The 25,847-nt window shown below is 47.9% G+C and overlaps 1 protein-coding gene across 4 annotated transcripts in view; it reads left to right on the top strand.

Moving 5' to 3' along the window:
* Positions 1–1,999: 1,999 nt before the first annotated feature.
* The window catches only part of ATPAF1 (ATP synthase mitochondrial F1 complex assembly factor 1), a 67,352-nt gene continuing 43,504 nt past the window's right edge, over positions 2,000–25,847 (top strand). The window contains exons 1-4 of one of the 4 annotated variants that reach the window (XM_063939536.1): positions 2,000–2,308; positions 4,253–4,361; positions 10,621–10,662; positions 15,160–15,222. In XM_063939536.1, the coding sequence (XP_063795606.1) occupies positions 2,094–2,308; positions 4,253–4,361; positions 10,621–10,662; positions 15,160–15,222 (429 nt within the window). In that variant the 5' untranslated portion in view covers positions 2,000–2,093. The remainder of the gene's footprint in view (positions 2,309–4,252; positions 4,362–10,620; positions 10,663–15,159; positions 15,223–25,847) is intronic. The other 3 variants (XM_063939534.1, XM_063939537.1, XM_063939535.1) reach the window with 3 other exon arrangements.

The raw sequence follows: 25,847 nt of genomic DNA, 5'->3' as shown, positions 1-25,847 counted from the left end.
GACTCACTGAAAATAAAAAACCTAACTTAAACTTTTTCACTAAGCAGCTCAGGAGAGCCACCTAGTGTGCACCCTTCTCGTTCGGGCACAAAAATCTAACTGAGGCTTGGAGGAGGGTCATAGGGGGAGGAGCCAGTGCACACCAGGTAGTCCTAAAGCTTTTACTTTTGTGCCCAGTCTCCTGCGGAGCCGCTATTCCCCATGGTCCTTACGGAGTTCCCAGCATCCACTAGGACGTCAGAGAAAATAGATTGTAAGCTCCACTGAGACAGTGACTGATGCGAATGGCCAAATATTCTCTGTAAAGCGCTGCGGCTTCAGAATATGTGTATAAATAACTGGTAATAAAGAAATAAATGATGTTATTCTGTCTAAATCCCATTGTATATTTCATGGATCACTGCAATTGTTCAGAGGTACTGTAATTATACATCTGGTACAAGAGAATTGTGAGGAGAAACTGCACTATTGTGTAAGTTTAAATAAAAGTTATGTCTTAAGTTAAGGAAAACAATTTTATACAATATAGAAAAAAATGAGTGCAGCGTTCCACAAAGAAGTCTCCCCTTTCCTTTTGTGCCTAACCTGGAATGAGAATTTATCTTGTTTGGCGAGGTTTCCAATTTCAAGACCAATTCAGGAAAGACTGGAATTGGGTAACGGTCTCCCACTTAACCTCAAGTCTCAACTATCATTGGATTTCAATTCAGGAGACTAGAACTAGGGGGTGTGTGTGCCAGGTGCCCTCACATAGGGTGCAGGGCACATGATCGGATGAAGATTAAACTTCACATTAAACCTGATCAACAAATGCGACCAATTTTCCTCTGAGAAAACATGATCGCAGATGCATACACATTTTTAAGATATCTCATGAACTGATCGGGAAATGAAAGAAATGTCTGACAATTGTTTCGTTGTGAACCCAACCTTATACCTATATGTTTTCTCAGAGCTGGATTAAGGGTAGTGAGGGCCCTGGGGCAATTAAATTGTGAGGACCCCCTCCAATATGACCACAGCACCTTCCCTGTATGCTACACAGTGCACCTACCCCACATCCCCCTCCGTACCCTCCTCCCCCCTGTGTCCCCTGAGTACTCACCTCTAGCAGATGTTGCAGTGTGCTTCAGAATCCTGTACCCAGTCTGTACTGCATGTACAGACTGCAAACAGGGCAGAGCAACGGCTCCTTTCACAGAAGTTATGCACAGTTGCCTACCCTCCCGCATTCTGCATGCTGCAGACCGTTGCTACATATGGACACAGTATCACTGGGGCAGTGATGCTGCGTCTGAGAACATAGCAACTGTCTGTGGCGGCGTGACTTCCATCCTCAGTAACCTGAGTACGTCCAATTCAACTTCTCCACTTTCTTTCTGGCCAAAAGTACATTACATATTTATTAGAGGTATTGAAGTATAATAACATACAGTATGTCCCCAGGGTGTCCTCACAGTCCACTCACCCCAAATGTCCCAGCGTGTGTGGCTATACTCCTCTGTGACGTGGCCATGCACACCTTTGATTTGTACAGGTATGCACCAGTCACATACCCTCCAACATTTTACATAGAAAAATCGGTACAAATCCGACAAGGGGGCGTGACCGCTGGTAAAGGGGGCGTGGCCACAGAAAAGGTCCCTTAGTTAGCCCACTTGATTCTAGCATCTACCCTTTTCCTATACTTTCAATGGAAGTTTGGAGAGCCAAAAATCGGTACAGACCATGAAAAAAGGTACTGTACCTATTAAAAAGGTACAGTTGGAGGGTATGCAGTCATACATTTCTCACTTACAACAATGCATATTCATAATATATGCTGTATATAGGATAACGTACCAGTAATATAATAAAAAATATTACATATCATTGATAAAATTTCAAAATGACAGAATGTTCATACACAGTATTATAGTACTGACATCACTGGTACCTTACCATAGCAAAGACAGTATTAGCAATTGATGTAAGGCATACATCCAGAAGACACCTGCGCATGCGCAGTACTAGCCAGTGTGTGAGCGGAACGCTGTGAGCCGAGCGCCTGTTTCAGGACGGTAGAGTGACGGGTGCACCGCCAGCCGGCCCGAATGTGGCCTGCTAGCGACGGCAAGATGGCGGCCGCCGTAGTGCAAATGTGCCTGGGATTTAGAGGTGTCCTGGCGATCAGGAGCCGCGTGGGGGGAGCGGGGGCACTCGGTCTGGTGTCCTCGCAGCTTCGCACTTTCTCGGTGCGGAAGGAGCCGGAGTTGGAGGAAAACCCTTACTACGGGAAATATCGGGACAAGATCCAGCAGCTGCGCCGGTGGGTGCCTCATCCTAAGCCGTCCCCTGGGGTAGTGTTAGATAATTGATGTGTCTTGTAGCCGTCCCCCACCCTGTCCTGTGTACGGCTATTAAATCTCGCTTTTTGCAGGTGCTCCCGTTTAGTAATATATGCGAGAAACAAACTCGCATTTTCAAACTCACATAATTGAAGTGACCCCACTGTGTTGAGTGTAAATGAGTGCATAAATTCTTTTAATCTTGCTAGGTGAGACATATGAATGATGCTCACTCCATTGCTATTAGTGTGTGGCCCTTTTGTAGTAGTAGTGTTGAACTTAATCCAGATGCTAAGTCTACGCATGGAAAGGTCAACATGAGTTAAAAAAAAAATAATTCATACTTTACTATCCATGTGGACTACGATTGGGAATATTAACTTGCAAGGGGACGCAGTGCACTAATTGGGCTTCCTGGTTACTTCACAAGGTAAATGACACAAAAAAAACCATGTCGACCAAGTGCCTGTCGACCTTTTGGTATCGACCTTACTCAGGTCGACCCTATGATCCATAACCGTTGAACTTACCAAGTAATGACAAACGGTGATCTGTGAGGGTGTTTATGTAGCTCTGCCAATAGTGTCCTTCAGGTATAGGGCCTAATTCAGCATGACGCAAAACCACAACTCCTTCCACTAACACGCGGGTGGGGCGCTCAGCACAGGGCAAGGCCTCCCCGCATGCCGAATCCTTCGGGAAGCCCCCTGCTTTTTCGCAGCCTACCTGTGAAGATAGTTTCCGGGCTGAAATGTTTTGGGTCACAAACGGTCAGGCCATTCCTCCGTTGTCCGGGCCGGCCCGCCCCCCCCAGTGCCGCAATGAGGCCCAGAAAATGCAGCGACACCGCCAGCTCTCTGCTGCCTCTTGTGGCGAGAGTCACATTAGAGCAGGGGTTGGGCATCTGAGCTACACACAGAGACTGGGTATATTATTGGTGAGCAACGCAACACTCTCTCCCTACACGTTTGGTCTGTTTATATATCCTCAATGGGGATCTTCAGCATTGCTGGAGGGGGTGGTATTCATGTCACCGGCAGCCGGGAGACCAACAGTCACATGACCTCCTCCAGCATCCCGACCCCTCACTATCCCGATGGTCGGCATGCCGACCAACTGGGACTATTTCCACTCGTGGGTATCCACGACACCCATAGAGTGGGAATAGAACCCGTGGCGACCGCAGGTCGCCACCGAGCCCGCAAGGGGCTTGCTGCACTCGCTCCTCCCCGCCGGGATCCCGGCGTTGGTATGCTGCCGGGATCCTGGCGTCTGTATGCTGACCGGCGGTCTCCTGACTGCCGGTCAGCCATACTACACCCGCTGGAGGCTTGGTCTATATACAATACACAGCATGCACACGTTCTATAAACTGTATGAATGGTAAACATAAATGCATATATAGGTACAAAATTAATGTAAATGTTAAATAGCATGATCATCATGCTGATAACACTAATTAAGGGTGGGTGCTTCTAGTAATAGTAGCAGAAACACGGGATTGACAAATTACAGTGAGATTAAGCATTATTGTCTGTGAGTTACTGGGTGCACTGAAGACCACCCCATCCCCAGGCGGAGGAAGCAGACACTGATAAAGGCTTTGGGGTCTATTCATGAAGCAGTGATAAGAGTGGAGAAGTGAGCCAGTGCAGAAGTTGCCCATGGCTACCAATCAGCTGCTCTGTATGATTTTATAGTATGGAAATTATAAATGTTGCTTCAATGCTGATTTGTTCTTCTCCACTGGCTCACGTCTCCACAGTTTTCACTGCTTCATAAATAGACCCCTTTGTTTCTATTTCATTTTGTACATTCTCTTTCTGGATGTCTGTCATTACGGCAGCGTCGCAGAGGTCTGCTCTATAGTCATTAGATATGATTGTTATTTCCAGTATCCTCCTTATGTTACCTTATCACTGTAGCTCGGACCCAGGAGCGTTTGAGGCTCGCATGGAAAAGCAGAAGGAGGTTAAGCAGCAGCCACTTGGCACTTCTAGACAAGCAGAGTACATCCGATCAGTGGAGGAGAAGGTACACAATGTTTCTTTTCTCTATCGTCCTAGTGGATGCTGGGGTTCCTGAAAGGACCATGGGGAATAGCGGCTCCGCAGGAGACAGGGCACAAAAAGTAAAGCTTTTTCCGATCAGGTGGTGTGCACTGGCTCCTCCCCCTATGACCCTCCTCCAGACTCCAGTTAGATTTTTGTGCCCGGCCGAGAAGGGTGCAATCTAGGTGGCTCTCCTAAAGAGCTGCTTAGAGAAAGTTTAGCTAGGTTTTTTATGTTACAGTGATTCCTGCTGGCAACAGGATCACTGCAGCGAGGGACTGAGGGGAGAAGGAGTCAACTCACCTGCGTGCAGGATGGATTGGCTTCTTGGCTACTGGACATCAAGCTCCAGAGGGACGATCACAGGTACAGCCTGGATGGTCACCGGAGCCGCGCCGCCGGCCCCCTTGCAGATGCTGAAGACAGAAGAGGTCCAGAATCGGCGGCTGAAGACTCCTGCAGTCTTCTAAAGGTAGCGCACAGCACTGCAGCTGTGCGCCATTTTCCTCTCAGCACACTTCACACGGCAGTCACTGAGGGTGCAGGGCGCTGGGAGGGGGGCGCCCTGGGAGGCAAAATGAGTACCTATAAAGGCTAAAAATACCTCACATATAGCCCTAGAGGCTATATGGAGATATTTAACCCCTGCCTGATTTCTCAAAATAGCGGGAGACGAGCCCGCCGGAAAAGGGGCGGGGCCTATCTCCTCAGCACACGGCGCCATTTCCTCTCACAGCTCCGCTGGTCAGGACGGCTCCCAGGTCTCTCCCCTGCACTGCACTACAGAAACAGGGTAAAACAGAGAGGGGGGGCAAATTTATGGCGATATTTTTATATAACAAAGCAGCTATAGGGGAGCACTTATTATAAGGCTATCCCTGATATATATATAGCGCTTTTGGTGTGTGCTGGCAAACTCTCCCTCTGTCTCCCCAAAGGGCTAGTGGGTCCTGTCTTCATTAGGAGCATTCCCTGTGTGTCTGCTGTGTGTCGGTACGTGTGTGTCGACATGTATGAGGACGATATTGGTGTGGAGGCGGAGCAATTGCCAAATATGGGGATGTCACCTCCTAGGGGGTCGACACCAGAATGGATGCCTTTATTTATGGAACTACGGGATAGTGTCAACACGCTAAAGCAGTCGTTTGACGACATGAGACGGCCGGACAATCAATTAGTGCCTGTCCAGGCGACTCAAACACCGTCAGGGGCTGTGAAACGCCCTTTGCCTCAGTCGGTCGACACAGACCCAGACACAGGCGATGACTCCAGTGGTGACGGTGACGAATCAACCGTATTTTCCAGTAGGGCCACACGTTATATGATTTTGGCAATGAAGGAGGCGTTACATTTAGCTGATACTACAGGTACCACTAAACAGGGTATTATGTGGGGTATGAAAAAACTACCTATAGTTTTTCCTGAATCAGAAGAACTAAATGACGTGTGTAATGAAGCGTGGGTTGCCCCTGATAAAAAGCTGATAATTTCAAAGAAATTATTGGCATTATACCCTTTCCCGCCAGAGGTTAGGGAGCGCTGGGAAACACCTCCTAGGGTGGACAAGGCGCTAACACGCTTATCTAAACAAGTGGCGTTACCCTCTCCTGAGACGGCCGCACTTAAAGATCCATCAGATAGGAGGATGGAAAATATCCAAAAAAGTATATACACACATGCAGGTGTTATACTACGACCAGCTGTAGCAACTGCCTGGATGGGCAGTGCGGGGGTAGTTTGGTCAGAATCCCTGATTGAAAATATTGATACCCTGGACAGGGACAATATTTTACTGTCGTTAGAACAAATAAAGGATGCATTTCTTTATATGCGTGATGCACAGAGGGATATATGCACACTGGCATCACGGGTAAGTGCTATGTCCATTTCGGCCAGAAGAGCTTTATGGACGCGACAGTGGACAGGCGATGCGGATTCAAAACGGCATATGGAAGTTTTGCCGTATAAGGGGGAGGAGTTATTTGGAGTCGGTCTATCAGATTTGGTGGCCACGGCTACAGCCGGGAAATCCACCTTTCTACCTCAAGTCACTCCCCAACAGAAAAAGGCACCGACTTTTCAACCGCAGCCCTTTCGTTCCTTTAAAAATAAGAGAGCAAAGGGCTATTCATATTTGCCACGAGGCAAAGGTCGAGGGAAGAGACAGCAACACGCAGCTCCTTCCCAGGATCAGAAGCCCTCCCCGGCTTCTACAAAAGCCTCAGCATGACGCTGGGGCTTCTCAAGCGGACTCGGGGACGGTGGGCGGTCGTCTCAAAAATTACAGCGCGCAGTGGGCTCACTCGCAAGTAGATCCCTGGATCCTGCAGATAATATCTCAGGGATACAGGTTGGAATTAGAGACAGATCCACCTCGCCGTTTCCTGAGGTCTGCTTTACCAACGTCCCCCTCCGAAAGGGAGACGGTGTTGGAAGCCATTCACAAGCTGTACTCTCAGCAGGTGATAGTCAAGGTACCTCTTCTGCAACAAGGGAAGGGGTATTATTCCACTCTTTTTGTGGTACCGAAACCGGATGGCTCGGTAAGGCCTATTCTAAATCTGAAGTCCTTGAACCTGTACATAAAGAAGTTCAAGTTCAAAATGGAGTCACTCAGAGCAGTGATAGCGAACCTGGAAGAGGGGGACTTTATGGTATCCTTGGACATCAAGGATGCGTATTTCCACGTTCCAATTTACCCCTCACACCAGGGGTACCTCAGGTTCGTTGTACAAAACTGTCACTATCAGTTTCAGACGCTGCCGTTCGGATTGTCCACGGCACCTCGGATCTTTACAAAGGTAATGGCCGAGATGATGATTCTTCTTCGAAGAAAAGGCGTATTAATTATCCCATACTTGGACGATCTCCTAATAAGGGCGAGGTCCAGAGAACAGCTAGAGATGGGATTAGCACTGTCTCAAGAAGTGCTAAAACAGCACGGGTGGATTCTGAATATTCCAAAATCCCAGTTAATGCCGACAACTCGTCTGCTGTTCCTAGGGATGATTCTGGACACGGTTCAGAAAAAGGTTTTTCTCCCGGAGGAAAAAGCCAAGGAGTTATCCGAGCTTGTCAGGAACCTCCTAAAACCAGGAAAGGTGTCTGTACATCAATGCACAAGAGTCCTGGGAAAAATGGTGGCTTCTTACGAAGCGATTCCATTCGGCAGATTCCACGCAAGAATTTTCCAAAGGGATCTGTTGGACAAATGGTCAGGGTCGCATCTTCAGATGCACCTACGGATAACCCTGTCTCCAAGGACAAGGGTGTCTCTTCTGTGGTGGTTGCAGAGTGCTCATCTATTGGAGGGCCGCAGATTCGGCATACAGGATTGGATCCTGGTGACCACGGACGCCAGCCTGAGAGGCTGGGGAGCAGTCACACAAGGAAGAAACTTCCAGGGAGTATGGACGAGCCTGGAAACGTCTCTTCACATAAACATTCTGGAACTAAGAGCAATATACAATGCTCTAAACCAGGCAGAACCTCTGCTTCAGGGAAAACCGGTATTGATCCAGTCGGACAACATCACGGCAGTCGCCCATGTGAACAGACAGGGCGGCACAAGAAGCAGGAGGGCAATGGCAGAAGCTGCAAGGATTCTTCGCTGGGCAGAGAATCATGTGATAGCACTGTCAGCAGTGTTCATCCCGGGAGTGGACAACTGGGAAGCAGACTTCCTCAGCAGACACGATCTTCACCCGGGAGAGTGGGGACTTCATCCAGAAGTTTTCCACATGCTGGTAACCCGTTGGGAAAGACCAATGGTGGACATGATGGCGTCTCGCCTCAACAAAAAACTGGACAGGTATTGCGCCAGGTCAAGAGATCCGCAGGCAATAGCTGTGGACGCGCTGGTAACGCCTTGGGTGTACCAGTCGGTGTATGTGTTTCCTCCTCTGCCTCTCATACCAAAAGTATTGAGAATTATACGGCAAAGAGGCGTAAGAACGATACTAGTGGTTCCGGATTGGCCAAGGAGGACTTGGTACCCGGAACTTCAAGAGATGATCACGGAAGATCCGTGGCCTCTACCTCTAAGGAGGGACTTGCTTCAGCAGGGTCCCTGTCTGTTTCAAGACTTACCGCGGCTGCGTTTGACGGCATGGCGGTTGAACGCCGGATCCTAAAGGAAAGAGGCATGCCGGAAGAAGTCATTCCTACTTTGATTAAAGCAAGGAAGGAAGTAACCGTGCAACATTATCACCGAATTTGGCGAAAATATGTTGCGTGGTGCGAAGATCGGAGTGCTCCGACGGAGGAATTTCAACTGGGTCGATTCCTACATTTCCTGCAATCAGGATTGTCAATGGGTCTCAAATTGGGATCTATTAAGGTTCAAATTTCGGCCCTGTCGATTTTCTTTCAAAAAGAATTGGCTTCAGTCCCTGAAGTCCAGACCTTTGTTAAGGGAGTGCTGCATATACAGCCTCCTGTGGTGCCTCCAGTGGCACCGTGGGATCTAAATGTGGTTTTGGACTTCCTAAAATCTCATTGGTTTGAACCACTAAAAAAGGTGGATTTGAAATATCTCACATGGAAAGTGACCATGCTTCTAGCCCTGGCTTCTGCCAGGAGAGTGTCAGAATTGGCAGCTTTATCTTACAAAAGCCCATATCTGATTTTCCATTCGGACAGGGCAGAACTGCGGACTCGTCCGCATTTTCTCCCTAAGGTGGTGTCAGCATTTCATCTGAACCAGCCTATTGTAGTGCCTGCGGCTACAAGTGACTTGGAGGACTCCAAGTTACTGGACGTTGTCAGAGCATTAAAAATATATATTGCAAGGACAGCTGGAGTCAGAAAATCTGACTCGTTGTTTATATTGTATGCACCCAACAAGATGGGTGCTCCTGCGTCTAAGCAGACGATTGCTCGTTGGATCTGTAGCACAATCCAACTTGCACATTCTGTGGCAGGCTTGCCACAGCCTAAATCTGTAAAGGCCCACTCCACAAGGAAGGTGGGCTCATCTTGGGCGGCTGCCCGAGGGGTCTCGGCATTACAACTTTGCCGAGCAGCTACGTGGTCAGGGGAGAACACGTTTGTAAAATTTTACAAATTTGATACTCTGGCTAAGGAGGACCTGGAGTTCTCTCATTCGGTGCTGCAGAGTCATCCGCACTCTCCCGCCCGTTTGGGAGCTTTGGTATAATCCCCATGGTCCTTTCAGGAACCCCAGCATCCACTAGGACGATAGAGAAAATAAGATTTTACTTACCGATAAATCTATTTCTCGGAGTCCGTAGTGGATGCTGGGCGCCCATCCCAAGTGCGGATTATCTGCATAAATTGTACATAGTTATTGTTAACTAATTCGGGTTATTGTTGAAGGAAGCCATCTTTCAGAGGCTCCGCTGTTATCATACTGTTAACTGGGTTTAGATCACAAGTTGTACGGTGTGATTGGTGTGGCTGGTATGAGTCTTACCCGGGATTCAAAATCCTCCCTTATTGTGTACGCTCGTCCGGGCACAGTACCTAACTGGAGTCTGGAGGAGGGTCATAGGGGGAGGAGCCAGTGCACACCACCTGATCGGAAAAAGCTTTACTTTTTGTGCCCTGTCTCCTGCGGAGCCGCTATTCCCCATGGTCCTTTCAGGAACCCCAGCATCCACTACGGACTCCGAGAAATAGATTTATCGGTAAGTAAAATCTTATTATTTTGGCTATTAGAAAATTGGTGTCCAAAGCCCTCATTCAGCATAGATCACTTTTGTATAGCTGCTCGCAGGCAGCTTTGTAAATGCAATCCATAGTAATGTAAATGCAGTAGGGGGTGTTAAACGCCTCCTAGCTGCATTTGCGATCCCAGGCTGCAACCATCTGTCGCGATTTTTCCCCCAGACTACCTCAGCTTACTCAGGCTGGCCGTCGCAGGGGGCTTTGCAAGGCCAAGAAATCTGCATACAAGACGCAGACCTTGGCCTCACCACTCCCGGAAAATGCGGATGACACGCCCCCCGTTTACGGAAACGCCGACCGTCTCTGCCTCCACCCCGCTTTCCAAACCCTCTGCCTGTCAGTCAGGTAGAGGCTATCAGACAAAAGCGAGCCACATGCAGGTCCCGCCTTGCACATGCACAGAACAGGCCCTGCATCTGTGCAGTTTCCCCCATAATTGGGAAACTACGCAGGGAATTGCACAAGCGATACATACTGAACTTATCTTTCTAGTGTTCTGATAGCCAGGGCAGTTGTGCTATTATAGTGTGTTTTTTGTTTCTATCCTCACACAGGTGACATCAGGTTCAGTGAAAGACGGTTCCACAAAAAATAAGGTGAGCTTGTCCGTGTAGCACATTGCAAATTCATGGGCGTCCGCAGCCAGAGAGCACTCCAACTAATGGTGCATAAATATTACTTTCTGTCTGTAATAATTGCTGCTAAAGGAATAAGATATTTGATAGAACATAGTCACATTAAGGAAACATTTGCTAAGCCTCCAACAGGACCCAGGTACCCCATACAGCAATATGCAGCAGAAGAAACACACAGCCACACTAGGAGATCCTGTATCTAGTATCCAATCAGCTCCTGGTATGTGGTTTATTACAGTATATGTGTCTGTATGTTATTCTTTGGTGTTCTGTTCTTCAGCCTTTTGCAAAATAAGACATATAAAAGACACTGTAGTGGGTATTTATGGGTGATTTTGTACAATTGTTTTGAGCTAACCTCATAAACATCACATGTCTTCCATCACCCTCCAGATCACTAAAATGTGCCTTATGGAATGCACGCTCTGTTTGTAACAAATTAACATCCATTCATGACCTTTTCATATCTAACAACATCAATCTGCTGGCTATAACAGAAACCTGGCTCACACAATCTGACACAGCCTCCCCTGCAGCACTGGCACATGGTGGTCTCCACTTTACACACACCTCCAGACCCGATAACCATAAAGGAGGAGGAGTAGGACTTTTACTTTCCCAATCTTTTGCATATACTGTTCTACCACAGGTTCCATCACTCACATTTACATCATTTGAAGTACATTCCATTAGGGTTTACTCTCCTTTCTCTCTGCGTGTTGCAGCTATCTACTGCCCACCTGGGCATCCAAAACAATTTTTGGAAGATTTTTCTGCCTGGCTCCCTCACTTCCTATCCTCTGACATCTCCACCATTATCATGGGTGATTTCAATATTGCTATTGATTGTCCAAAATCTGCTGCGCATGCCTCCAAACTACTCTCTCTAACCTCCTCTCTTGGCCTCTCCCAATGGACTGACTCCTCTACTCATCAGGCGGGCCACTGCCTTGATCTAGTATTCACCAGACTATGCTCCATTGTTGAACTCACTAACACTCCTTTCCCCCTCTCAGATCACAACCTTATCACCTGCATGCTTTCCTCTGTTAATTCAAACCCTGTGTTGCGGAAGTTCTCCAATCTTCCTCAAACTCGCAGAAATATTAACACAATTAATCTTCAAGAACTTTCCACTTCACTCCAACAACTGCTTTCACCTATTTCTGCATTCACCTCTCCTGAGATGGCTGTATCACACCTTAATGAGACTCTAGAACTAGCCCTTGATGAAGTGGCTCCAGCTACCCATCACACTCCACGTAGGCCTAGATGTCAACCATGGCACTCCAAATTAACAAGACAACTACAAAAACTCACACGAAAACTTGAACGTCAGTGGCGTAAATCTCGTATTTCAAGTGACTTCCTCACATATAAGACAGTCTACCATTCTTATAAAAATGCCCTGGACACTGCCAAACAAACATATTTCCAAACTCTTATCTCTGCTCAAGCCTCTAACCCCAAACGACTCTTTAATACATTTAAATCACTTCTGAATCCTCCCGCACCTACCCCACCAGCCACTATCAAGGCACAGGATCTTGCTTCCTACTTCAAGGAGAAGATTGATAAGATCCAAGATGAAATGGTATGCTCTTCGGCAGCCAGTGACCTGCTCCGTTCTTTACCTGAACCCTCTGGCACTCTTTCTTCATTTGATCCCACAAATGAAGATGAAGTATCATCACTCTTCTCATCCTGCTTCTCTACTACCTCTCCTCTTGATCCTTTACCCTCACAAATAAGTAAAGCTCTGTCTCTGGTGCTCATCCCTACCTTAACTAACATCTGTAATCTCTCTCTCTCTACTGGTATTTTTCCTTCACTCTTCAAGCATGCAGTGATTACTCCCATTTTAAAGAAACAAAATTCTGACCCTAATGCTCTCTCAAACTACCGCCCTATCTCTCAGCTCCCTTGTCTCTCTAAGCTACTTGAGAGACTTGCCTACACTCGACTCACACACTTTCTTAACTCATACACTTTATTAGACCCACTTCAGTCAGGCTTCCGTTCCCAACACTCCACAGAGACAGCACTGACTAAAGTGGTTAATGATTTGGTCACTACGAAGTCTAAAGGCCACTACTCACTACTTATTCTTCTAGACCTATCTGCTGCATTTGACACTGTAGACCACTCTCTTCTCATACAGACACTACAATCCCTAGGTCTTAAAGACACAGCCCTTTCTTGGTTCCTATCGTACCTATCTAATCGCTCCTTCAGTGTTCGCTTCTCTGAATCTACCTCCTCTTCGCTACCTCTTTCAGTTGGAGTACCGCAAGGCTCAGTCTTGGGTCCTCTGCTTTTCTCTATCTATACCTCATCTCTTGGTAAACTAATCAGCTCTTTTGGTTTTCAGTATCATCTGTACGCAGATGATACTCAAATCTACATATCCTCCCCTGACTTGTCCCTATCTGTACTGGACCGTGTCACTGATGCCTTTCTGCCATCTCATCCTGGATGACCTCTCGCCACCTCAAACTTAATATTTCAAAGACAGAGTTAATTATATTTCCACCGGCCAATAGTAGGTACCAACCTGATATCTCTATCACTGTTGAAAACTCGACTATCTACCCTACCCCACAAGCTCGCTGCCTAGGTGTCATCCTTGACTCTGATCTGTCCTTTGTTCCCCACATTTAATCTGTCTCAAGATCATGTTACATGCATCTAAAAAACATATCCAAAATACGACCATACCTTACACAAGACACTGTTAAAACTCTAATCCACGCTCTCATTATCTCCCGCATTGATTATTGCAATAGTCTCCTAACTGGTCTTCCCAAAACGAGACTCTCACCACTACAATCCATTCTGAATGCAGCGGCGAGGCTTATCTTCCTCGCTAGACGTTCATCGTCTGCAGATCCACTCTGTCAGTCCCTCCATTGGTTACCTGTACTCTACCGCATTCAATATAAAATACTTTTACTCACACACAAGGCCATTAACCAAACTACACCAACGTACATCACTTCGCTTATCACAAAATATCTCCCAACCCGACCTCTTCGCTCTTCACAAGACCTGCGTCTCTCATCCACACTCATTACTCGCTCCCACTCACGACTGCAGGACTTTCATCGGGCTGCACCCACTCTGTGGAATGCCCTACCACGCACAATAAGACTCTCCTCTAGTCTCCAAACCTTCAAGCGTTCCCTCAAAACTCACCTCTTTAGGCAAGCGTATCAAATTCCTGAACCGCCCACATAACTTTCATAAACCTTCCTATCAAATTACATCCACTCTGTACAGTCCACACATATCCTCACATGTCTTTTCATTCTATGCAATAGATAGCACCTTTCCTTGTGTACATATGCCTATTTCCCTATAGATTGTAAGCTTGCGAGCAGGGCCTTCCTACCTCTATGACTGTTATCACCCAGTTTGTTATTGTTATTTCAAATTGTAAAGCGCAACGGAATTTGCTGCGCTATATAAGAAACTGTTAATAAATAAATAAATAATAATAAATTGATACCTGTACTGGTCTGTACGTTCCCTGTGTGCACTTTGTTTTTTCTTCATAGGAGAGAGGTCCTCAGACCTCTGCCAGTAGTAACCTCCAATCTTAAAATGCCCCTCACCCAGGTTAAGAACAGAGTTTTACCAGGAAAACATTTCAAATAAAATACTGTTAATACGTATATACTCTTTTGTGAGACACAGTGATTTTTTAACATTGTTTTACAAGTTAAGTATTAATCAAAACAATTATTCAATAAATGCCCACGTATTGTCTTTTAGATCTGTGCCAACATCATAATGTGGATTTTCTACAGTTTCTACCCCCTTACTGGCTTTACAGCTTGTGTGCTGTAAATCCTGAAATAGATATAGCCATAGTTTTCCATTATCTAGTCTTTGACTTCATATATCTAATTACTATCAATAGCCTATTGTGTTCTTGGACCTCCATAAATCTTTTAAGGGGGGTACTCACGGAGCGATATTCTAAGCAAGCTGACTAGATTGCTTAGAATTTGAGCATTATCGCTCCGTGTGTACCCCCTACAGCGATAGCGATGCGTAGCCCCGTGCATCGCTATCGCTGGTGCTAGATTGGCCTGCCGTGCAGGCCAATCTAGCAGGTCGCTCATTTCACCCGCTGGGTGAAATGACCCCCCCGGCTCCCCCCGCACGTTCAGCACAGATCGAGCTGTGCTGAGCGGCGGGAGATATGTGTGCTGAGCGGTTCGCTCAGCACACATCTCTCCCACATCGGCCCGTCTATATGGGCCTTTACACTAGATCTTCCAGTATCTTCTAGCACTTCCTGTTTCTGGCAAAGCATATAATACAAATTTTAGAGATCTAGGATTACAGAGGTCGGGCGGAGCAGCTTGCATATTACGTTGTCATTTGAACCATGTCTTTTTGATGTGATAAGGACAATTGTATATGCTGGTGTTTTTTTCTTTTTCTTTCCAGATGCTGAACTCACTCCTAAATCTAGAGCTAGTGACAGACAAGAATGCTGAGGATATTAAACAGGTGATGTGTATGAAGTGTCAGTAATAATCCCTTCACTCCTGAGCCTATTTTGGCACTTTTTGGTGTGGTTACACTCAGACATCATTATCGGTTTTTATAGTATTGTTTTTGTTTTGTTTTTTTAGATTTTTAATTTGTAACATTAGTTTGCATATTTCTCCCCTCACTACCTAACATAACAAAAATTGCAAGAAATTAAAATATTTTTGATTTTTGACCACCACCACTTTGTGCTTCTTGCTGCCACATTAGTCTATCTTTCTAAAACAGGAAAAATTTGGATTTTACATGCAGGATTCCATAGTATTTATTATTTATTTATTACCAGTTATTTATACAGCGCACACATATTCCGCAGCGCTTTCCAGAGAATATTTGGCCATTCACATCAGTCCCTGCCCCCAGTGGTGCTTACAATCTATATTCCCTACCACATATACACACACACACATTCACGTGAGGGTTAATTTTTGTTGAGATCCAGTTAACCTACCAGTATATTTTTGGCTTGTGGGAGGAAACCGGAGCACCCGGAGGAAACCCGCACAAGTACGGGGAGAATATACAAACTCCACACAGTTGGGCCATGGTGGGAATCGAACCCACGACCTCAGTGCTGTGAGGCAGTAATGCTAACCATTACACCATCTATACTGCTATAGTAAAATTTGCACTTTGTCAAAGTCGCTATACTCTCATGTTTTGCAGCTTCTCCAAGTGAATTGCACATAGGCACAACAATGTTTGGTACTTGGCTTCTTGAGTTATCCTTTTTTCAACTAAAAAAAACACTGTCCTCAACCCCCTTCCCAAAATTTATGTGCTGAGGTACTGAAGAAGACTAGGTCCAGTAGCAAATGTGCTACCCCAGTGGTTCCGATAATGGACAGTGCTCCCGGAACCTTACTCCAATATAACGAGGCAGTAAAGAAACAAAACCTATGTAATAATCCAAAACTGGGGCCTTTCACGGCAGCCATACACTCTGCCTAAGGGAAACGGAAGCAGGTTTGTCCATATGGATGAGTCACCATGGATACTGTGCCATCTCTGTGCAGTGCCTTCTTGCTGGGTGGTCTTCCAACCTGCCAAGCCTGCACAGAAGCCGCAGCTACATCTGTCCGTTATCCTCTTCTCTGCAAGGAAGCTGGATGAGAGGGTTGTGTGCGCCATTCCTGGGGCTTCTTCCCCTTATCCTGGTTTGCGTTGGTCTGACAGATCTACCTCCACCATTAGATTCTTAAACATAGCTATTCTCTCTCTCATTATAATCCTTTACTAGGAAGGGGAGCGCTTCCCAGACCAAACCTGGAGACTGGACAGTGGCAATTATAATTGCCTGTTCCAAATGCCAGATTAAAACTGCCTTGTGATTAGTCTGTGGTGGATGTGAGGCAGAGGACCAGAGAATTGCATTATGTCATTAAAATGTACGGCCTGGTTCTGATTTGGAAGTAAATTTTTTAAAAAAGCAAGTAACTGGGCAAAACCATGTGCACTGCAGGTGGGGCAGATGTACCATGTGCAGAGAGATTTAGATTTGTGTGGGGTGTGTTCAAACTGAAAAATAAAGCTGTGGACTACAAACTTTACAACAGAAAACGTAGAAAAATGTATGGACTACATACAAAAGCAGCCAGTATTTATCCTGCACAGAAAATATACATTTATTTGCTCCCCTTGCATGGCAACATGGTTTGTCCCAGACACAGACTTAACTTGTTTCTCTTACGTCCTAGAGGATGCTGGGGTCCACATTAGTACCCTGGGGAATAGACGGATCCATTAGGAGCCATTGGCACTTTAAGAGTTTAACAGTGTGGGCTGGCTCCTCCCTCTATGCCCATCCTACCAGACTCAGTTTAGAAAATGGGCACGTAAGAGCCGGTCACAGCTAGAGGAGCTTTTCTAGTGTTATTATTTTTTCTTAAAGTTAGGCACAGGGAGGCTGCTGACAACAGCCTCCCTGCTTCTTTGGACTTTGGGGGGAGGGGGGGGGTAGTGTCCAACCCTGAGAGGTCAGTGGCCACTATTTCCACTGACCCGACACTGAGCTCCTGAGGGTGATGATCGTTAGCCGCCCCAGGCGACCGCTCGCTCCCGCAGCATGCCGCCACCCCCTAACAGAGCCAGAAGATTCCGGTGGCGAGTGAGTCACTGGCCCCCCTGGCAAGCCGGTGGGAAGATGGCGGCAACAGGGTGGGGGCGCAGTGCAAACTGTGCTCCGGAGGCTCAGCGGTACACAGTGCGGCGCTATGAGGGGTGCCCTGAGCCAGCGCCTGTACCCTACACTGGTCACTCAGGCTGTCAGGGACCTCGGTAACGCTGCCAGCACCATTCCTCGGGCCAGTATAAAGATATAAAGTGTGGGAAGCAGTGCCATGTTCAGGGGGCGGAGCTTCTCCTCAGAGCAGACCCAGCAGCGTTCAGCGCCATTTTCCTGCCTGCAGATACAGCTAAGAGATGCTGACAGGGAGAGCTGTCCCTCCACGCAAATCCAGCTATCCTGTGCAGTACCAGGGGTTGTAGAAGGTGGGGGAGGCTGTGTAATTACTGTGTAGTCTATTAAGGTACACAGTCAGCGCCAGGTAGTTGTATTATATCTACCTTGAGAAGCGCTGTGTGTGCTGGCTCCAAGCTCTGTGTTTTTCTGTGGCATACTTGGGGGAAACTGTGTCGATCTTCAGACCAGATTCCCCCTTGCTAAGGGGGTGCAGCTCATGATTGAGGCCATGAGAAATGTGTTAAACATTGCAGACGCACCACCTGAGCAGGTTGAGGAGGCTTACTTCACAGATAATAAGAAAGCCTTGCTAACCTTCCCTGCGTCTAAAGAATTAAACGCTCTATTTGAAAAATCCTGGGAAACCCCGGAGAAAAAAATTCCAGATTCCCAAAAGGGTTCTGGTTGCTTTTCCTTTCCCTGAGGAGGATAGAAAAAAATGGGAAAACCCACCCATAGTTGACGCATCTGTGTCCAGACCATCAAAAAAGGTGGTGTTACCTGTCCCTGGATCTACCGCGTTAAAAGAACCGGCTGATGGTAAGATTGACACTACGCTCGAATCCATATACACTGCTACAGGGGTGGCGTTAAGGCCTACTATTGCCTGTGCATGGATTTCTAAAGCTATAGTAAGGTGGTCAGGCACGTTACTAGAGGATTTAGATACAATGGATAGAAGTGACATTGAACTGTTTTTGCGTAATATACAGGGTTCTGCGGGGTTCATGGTGGAGTCCATGAAGGACCTGGGTACGCTGAATGCACGGATATCTTCCATGTCGGTCTCAGCTCGCAGGGGACTCTGCTACGCCAATGCGGAATCCAGGAGAGGTGTGGAGAACCTACCCTACACAGGTCAGGCTCTATTTGGGGGAAGCGTTGGATGCGTGGGTTTCCACGGCAACCGCTGGTAAGTCACCTTTTCTTCCCTCAACTACTTCTTCCCTCAACTACAGTCCTTTTGGACCGCTAAGACAAAAAAGTCCAAACCTGCTTCCACTTTCTTCGGAGGTGGACATGCAAAAAATCTGCACCTGCAGGCTCCCAGGACCAGAAACCTGCTTCTAGCACTTCAAAATCTTCAGCTTGACGGTGGACCGCGAAGCCTGGAGGACGGGCTGGTGGGTGCGAGACTCAGACGTTTTAGCCACCGCTGGGTGACGTCCGGCCTGGATCCCTGAGTACAGGATATTGTGTCCCAGGGGTGGGGTACAGACTGGAGTTTCAAGAACTTCCGCCTCACCGATTCTTCAAATCAGGCTTGCCAGCTTTGCTGGCAGACAGGGCTATCCTACAGGAAGCCATCCAAAAATTGGAAAAGTCACAGGTCATTGTCCCAGTTCCGCGTCACATGCAAAACAAGGGTTATTATTCAACCCTCTTTGTGGTACCGAAACCGGATGATTCTGTCAGACCGATTTTGAACCTGAAGTTGTTAAACCCTTATCTGAGTGAGTTCAAATTCAAAATGGAGTCCCTGAGAGCGGTGATCTCGGGTCTGGAGGAGGGAGAGTTTCTGGTATCCTTGGATATCAAGGATGCGTACCTCCACATTCCGATTTGGCCGCCGCACCAGGCTTATCTCAGATTTGCACTGTTGGACAGTCACTAGCAATTTCAGGCACTGCCATTCGGCCTCTCCACTGCACCGAGGGTGTTCACCAAGGTGATAGCGGAGATGATGGTTCTCCGCTGACAGGGGGTCAACATAATTCCATATCTGGACGATCTGCTGATAAAGGCGTCGACCAGAGAAAGGTTGTTGCAGTCTATTGCTCTCACGACTCGTCTGCTTAGGGAACATGGTTGGATCCTGAACCTTCCAAAGTCACATTTGGAGCCGACAAGGAGATTGTCTTTACTGGGGATGATCCTCGACACGGAAGTGCAGAGGGCGTTTTTACTGGAGGAGAAAGCATTGGTGATTCAAACAATGGTCCGGGATATCCTGAAACCAGCCCGGGTATCGGTTCATCAGTGCATTCGCCTTCTGGGGAAGATGGTTGCCTCCTACGAGGCTCTACAGTACGGAAGATTTCATGCTCGATCCTTCCAACTGGATCTCCTGGACAAGTGGTCGGGGTCTCATCTACATTTGCACCTGAAGATTCGTCTGTCGCCGAAAGCAAGGATTTCACTCCTCTAGTGGCTGCAAATGTCTCACCTTCTGGAGGGCCGCAGGTTCAGGATTCAGGACTGGATCCTTCTAACCACGGATGCAAGCCTCCGGGGATGGGGCGCAGTCACTCAAGGGGAAACCTTCCAAGGAAAGTGGTCAAGTCTGGAATCCAGTCTTCCAGTAAACATTCTGGAACTAAGAGCCGTGTACAACAGTCTTCTCCAAGCGGCACATCTTCAGCGAGATCGAGCCATTCAAGTGCAGTCGGACAATGTAAAGACGGTGGCCTACATAAACCGACATGGCGAAACGAAGAGCATGGCTGCAATGTCAGAGGTAACAAGAATCATCCTCTGGGCAGAACAACACACGTTAGCGCTGTCAGCAATTTTCATTCGGGGAGTGGACAACTGGGAAGCGGACTTCCTCAGCAGACACAAACTCCATCCAGGAGAGTGGGGCCTCCATCCAGAGGCCCCACTCTGGATGGAGGTGACAGATCTTTGGGGGTTCTTCAAATAGACATGATGGCCTCCCGCGTGGACAAGAAGCTTCAGAGGTATTGTTCCAGGTCGAGAGACACACAGGCTGCGGCGGTGGACGCTCTGGTGTCTCCATGGGTGTTCCAGACGGTGTACGTGTTTCCTCCACTTCCACTCATCCCAAGGATTCTAAAGCTCTTAAGGAGAACAAGAGTTCTGGCAATCCTCATTGCTCTGGACTGGCCAAGAAGGGCTTGGTACGCGGATCTTCTGGATCTACTGCTGGTAGATCCGAGGCCTCTTCCTCTTCGGGAGGACCTGTTACAACAGGGGCTGTTCGCTTATCAAGACTTACCGCGGCTATGTTTGACAGCATGGAGGTTGAACGCCAGATATTAGCTCGGAAGGGCATTCCGAACAAGGTTATTCCAACCCTGATACAGGCTAGTAAAGGAGTAACGTCTAAACATTACCATCGCATTTGGAAAAAAAATGTATCTTGGTTTGAATCCAAGAAGTTTCCTACGGTGGAGTTTCAACTGGGATGGTTTCTCCTCTTCCTGCAAGCAGGTGTGGATATGGGCCTGAGGTTGGGATCCGTAAAGGTCCAGATTTCGGCCTTATCCATTTTCTTCCAGGAACAACTGGCTTCCCTCCCTGAGGTTCAGACTTTTTTTGAAAGGGATTCTGCACATCCAGCCTCCCTTTGTGCCGCCTACGGCACCCTGGGATCTTAACGTGGTGTTACAGTTTCTCCAATCGGATTGGTTCAAGCCTCTACAGGAGGTTGAAGTAAAGTTTCTCACGTAGAAGGATGTCACTTTGTTGGCCTAAGCTTCTGCTCGACGTGTGTCTGAGTTGGGGGCTTTGTCCTGTAAAAGCCCCTATTTGATATTCCATGAAGATAGAGCTGAGCTCCGGACACGTCAGCAGTTCCTTCCAAAGGTTGTGTCGGCTTTTCATATCAACCAACCTATTGTGGTGCCAATTGCTACTGACTCCTCAATTCCGTCAAAGTGCTTGGATGTTGTAAGGGCTCTGAAAATCTATGTGAAGAGGACTGCTCGTCACAGAAAATCGGACTGTCTGTTTGTCTTGTATGATCCCAAGAAACTTGGGTGTCCTGCTTCTAAGCAGACGATCTCTTGCTGGATCAGGTTCACTATCCAGCATGTGTATTCTACGGCAGGACTGCCGTGTCCAAAATCTGTTATGGCCCACTCTGCTCGTAAGGTGGGTTCTTCCTGGGCGGCTGCCCGGGGTGTCTCGGCTTTACAGCCTTGCCGAGCGGCTACTTGGTCTGGGTCGAACACGTTTGCTAAGTTTTACAAGTTCGATACTTTGGCCTCTGATGACCTAAAGTTTTTTTCAGTATGTTCTTCACTATTTCTCTAACGTCCTAAGTGGATGCTGGGGACTCCGTAAGGACCATGGGGATTAGCGGCTCCGCAGGAGACTGGGCACAACTAAAGAAAGCTTTAGGACTACCTGGTGTGCACTGGCTCCTCCCACTAAGACCCTCCTCCAGACCTCAGTTAGATTCTTGTGCCCGGCTGAGCTGGATGCACACTAGGGGCTCTCCTGAGCTCCTAGAAAGAAAGTATATTTAGGTTTTTTATTTTACAGTGAGATCTGCTGGCAACAGACTCACTGCAGCAAGGGACTAAGGGGAGAAGAAGCGAACCTACCTAACAGGTGGTAGTTTGGGCTTCTTAGGCTACTGGACACCATTAGCTCCAGAGGGATCGACCGCAGGACCCGACCTTGGTGTTCGTTCCCGGAGCCGCGCCGCCGTCCCCCTTACAGAGCCAGAAGCATGAAGAGTCCGGAAAATCGGCGGCAGAAGACTTCGGTCTTCACCAAGGTAGCGCACAGCACTGCAGCTGTGCGCCATTGCTCCTCATGTACACCTCACACTCCGGTCACTGATGGGTGCAGGGCGCTGGGGGGGGGGGCGCCCTGAGGGCAATATATGACACCTTGGCTGGCAAATCTACATCCTATATAGTCCTAGAGCAGCGTTTTTCAACCGCTGTGCCGCGGCACACTAGTGTGCCGCCAGCGGTTGTCAGGTGTGCCGCAGCCTGCTGCTCACCGGCCACCAGAGATGCCTTGCACAGTGCTCCACCCAGTGGCGGAACTACTAGCTTCATTACTAATGAGACGCTGCCGGCGACCTCCGCGCCATAAAGGAAGCAGTTCTGGAATGTAAGGGGAGGGGTAGCCCGCTCCCCGCTCCGTAGTCAATTCTATCCCCTGAGCAGTGTCGTGCAGACGTCATAGCACGACGCTGATGCCTAATGTTTGCCGCCGTGCTGTCGCAGAAGAGAAGAGACCCGCGCGTCTGGTGAGTTTAAGTGTGAAGTAGGGTACAGGCTGTCAAGACAGAGCAGAACAAGGTAAGTTACCTGGGGTAGGCAGGGAGTTTGAAGGGCCGGAGAAGCACATTAATGGCCATACATGGGGAGGGGGGGAGACGCAGTACTGGGAAAACGGAGGGGGAGAAGGAGCATTCACTAATATAAATACAACAGGGGGACCACACTATTGAGAGTACAGTGGGGAGCTGGCACATCACTGCACCATATTAAGGGGCACATCACTGGCAATACAGAGGGAGGGGGGTTTCAGGCACATAATACTGGACATACTGTATAGATGGGGGTGGAAACATGATACAGATTATAATGCAGAACATACAGACAACTATAGTGCAAAACACTTTTTGCAAAACCTACAGATAGGAGTGGGTGAAAACAAATACAGAACATGCAGACATTAAGCAGAATATTCACATATATGGGTATGAGTTCAGATAGTGATGGTGAGCCTGGGTAATGTATGGGGTGGCAGTGTGTTTGATTTATACCTGTGGGGGCCAATGTGCTTGATAAATGTCGAGGCCAATGTATTTGATATCTGTGGGAGCCAATGTGTTTTTTCCCCCCGTGGGTAACTGATAGCGTGCCTTGGGAATTTAAATGCTTGTTAGGCGTGCCGCGAGTTGAGAAAGGTTGAAAATCACTGTCCTAGAGGCTATATAGATGTAAAATTACCCCTGCCAGTATTCCAGAAAAAGCGGGAGAAAGTCAGTTGGAAAAGGGGCGGGGCTTCTCCCTCAGCACACTGGCGCCATTTTCTCTTCACAGTGCAGCTGGAAGACAGCTCCCCAGGCTCTCCCCTGTAGTTTTCAGGCTCAAAGGGTTAAAAAGAGAGGGGGGGGGGGGGGGGGGGGCACTAAATTTAGGCGCAATATATGTATACAAGCAGCTATTTGGGGAAAAATCACTCCGTTATAGTGTTAATCCCTGCATTATATAGCGCTCTGGTGTGTGCTGGCATACTCTCTCTCTGTCTCCCCAAAGGACTTTGTGGGGTCCTGTCCTCAGTCAGAGCATTCCCTGTGTGTGTACGGTGTGTCGGTACGGCTGTGTCGACATATTGGATGAGGAAGGTTACGTGGAGGCGGAGCAGAGGCCGATAAATGGGATGTCGCCCCCTGTGGGGCCGACACCAGAGTGGATGGATAGGTGGAAGGTATTAACCGACAGTGTCAACTCCTTACATAAAAGGCTGGATGACGTAACAGCTGTGGGACAGCCGGCTTTTCAGCCCGCGCCTGCCCAGGCGTCTCAAAGGCCATCAGGGGCTCAAAAAAAAACCAAAAAAAAACCGCCCGTTACCTCAGATGGCAGACACAGATGTCGACACGGAGTCTGACTCCAGTGTCGACGAGGTTGAGACATATACACAATCCACTAGGAACATCCGTTACATGATCTCGGTAATGAAAAATGTGTTACGCATTTTCTGACATGAACCCAAGTACCACATAAAAGGGGTTTTATTTTTGGGGAGAAAAAGCAGCCAGTGTTTTGTTCCCCCATCAGATGAGTGAATGAAGTGGGTAAAGAAGCGTGGTTTCCCCCGATAAGAAACTGGTAATTTCTAAAAAGTTACTGATGGCGTACCCTTTCTCGCCAGAGGATAGGTCACTTTGGGAGATATCCCTTAGGGTGGATAAGGCGCTCACACGTTTGTCAAAAGGTGGCACTGCCGTCTTAGGATACGGCCACCTTGAAGGAACCTGCTGATAAAAAGCAGGAGGCGATCCTGAAGTCTGTATTTACACACTCAGGTTATATACTGAAACCTGCAATTGCCTCAGCATAAATAGTGCTGCTGCAGCGTGGTCTGATACCCTGTCAGATAATATTAATACGCTAAGACAAGGATAATATTTTGCTAACATTGAGCATATTTAAGACGTTGTCTTATATATAAAGGATGCACAGAGGGATATTTGCCGGCTGGCATCCAGAATTAATGCAATGTCCATTCTGCCAGGAGGGTATTAGAAACCCGGCAGTGGACAGGTGATGCTGCATTTAAAAGGCACATGGAGATTCTGCCTTATAAGGGTGAGGAATTGTTTGGGGATGGTCTCTGGGACCTCGTATCCACAGCAACAGCTGGGAAGAAAATTTTTTACCTCAGGTTTCCTCACAAAAGCCTAAGAAAGCACCGTATTTTCAGGTACAGTCCTTTCGGCTTCAGAAAAGCAAGCGGGTCAAAGGCGCTTCCTTTCTGCACAGAGACAAGGGAAGAAGGAAAAAGCTGCACCAGTCAGCCAGTTCCCAGGATCAAATATCTTCCCTCGCTTCCTCTGAGTCCACCGCATGACGCTGGGGCTCCACAGGTGGAGACAGGTGCGGTGGGGGCGCGTCTCGGGAACTGCAGGGACCAGTGGGCTTGCCCACAGGTGGATCCCTAGGTTCTGCAAGTAGTATCACAGGGATACAGGCTGGAGTTCGAGACGACTCCCCCTCGCCGTTGCCTCACATCAGCCTTGCCTGCTGCCCTCGGAGAAAGGTAGTACTGGCGGAAATTCACAAGCTGTACTTCCAGCAGGTGAAATCAAGGTACCCCTCCTTCAACAAGGCCGGGGTTACTATTCCAAAATGTTGTGGTACCGAAACCAGACGGTTCGGTGAGACCCATTCTAAAATTGAAATCCTTGAACACTTATATACGAAGGTTCAAGTTCAAAATGGAATCGCTCAGGGCGATTATTGCAAGCCTGGAAAATTTCAGGGTATCACTGGACATCCAGGATACTTGCCTGCATGTCCCTATTTACCCTCTTCACCAGGTGTACCTCAAAATTGTGGTACAGGATTGTCATTACCAATTCCAGACGTTGCCGTTGGTCTGTCCCCGGCACCGAGGGTATTTACCAAGGTAATGGCCGAAGTACTTATCCCGTACTTGGACGATCTCCTTATAAAGGCGAGGTCCAGGGAGCAGTTGTTCGTCGGAGTAGCACTATCTCGGGAAGTGCTACAACAGCACGGCTGGAGTCAGAATATTCCAAAGTCGCAGCTGGTTCCTACGACGCGTCTACTGTTCCTGGGTATGGTTCTGGACACAGAACAGGATAAAAAGGGTTTCTCCCGGAGGAGAAGTCCAAGGAGTTGGCGTCTCTAGACGGAGACCTCCTAATACAAATACAGGTATC

This window comes from Pseudophryne corroboree, chromosome 9 (genome assembly GCF_028390025.1).
Source record: "Pseudophryne corroboree isolate aPseCor3 chromosome 9, aPseCor3.hap2, whole genome shotgun sequence".
Taxonomy (NCBI): Eukaryota; Metazoa; Chordata; class Amphibia; order Anura; family Myobatrachidae; genus Pseudophryne; species Pseudophryne corroboree.
This window is presented reverse-complemented; position numbering and strand designations above follow the sequence as displayed.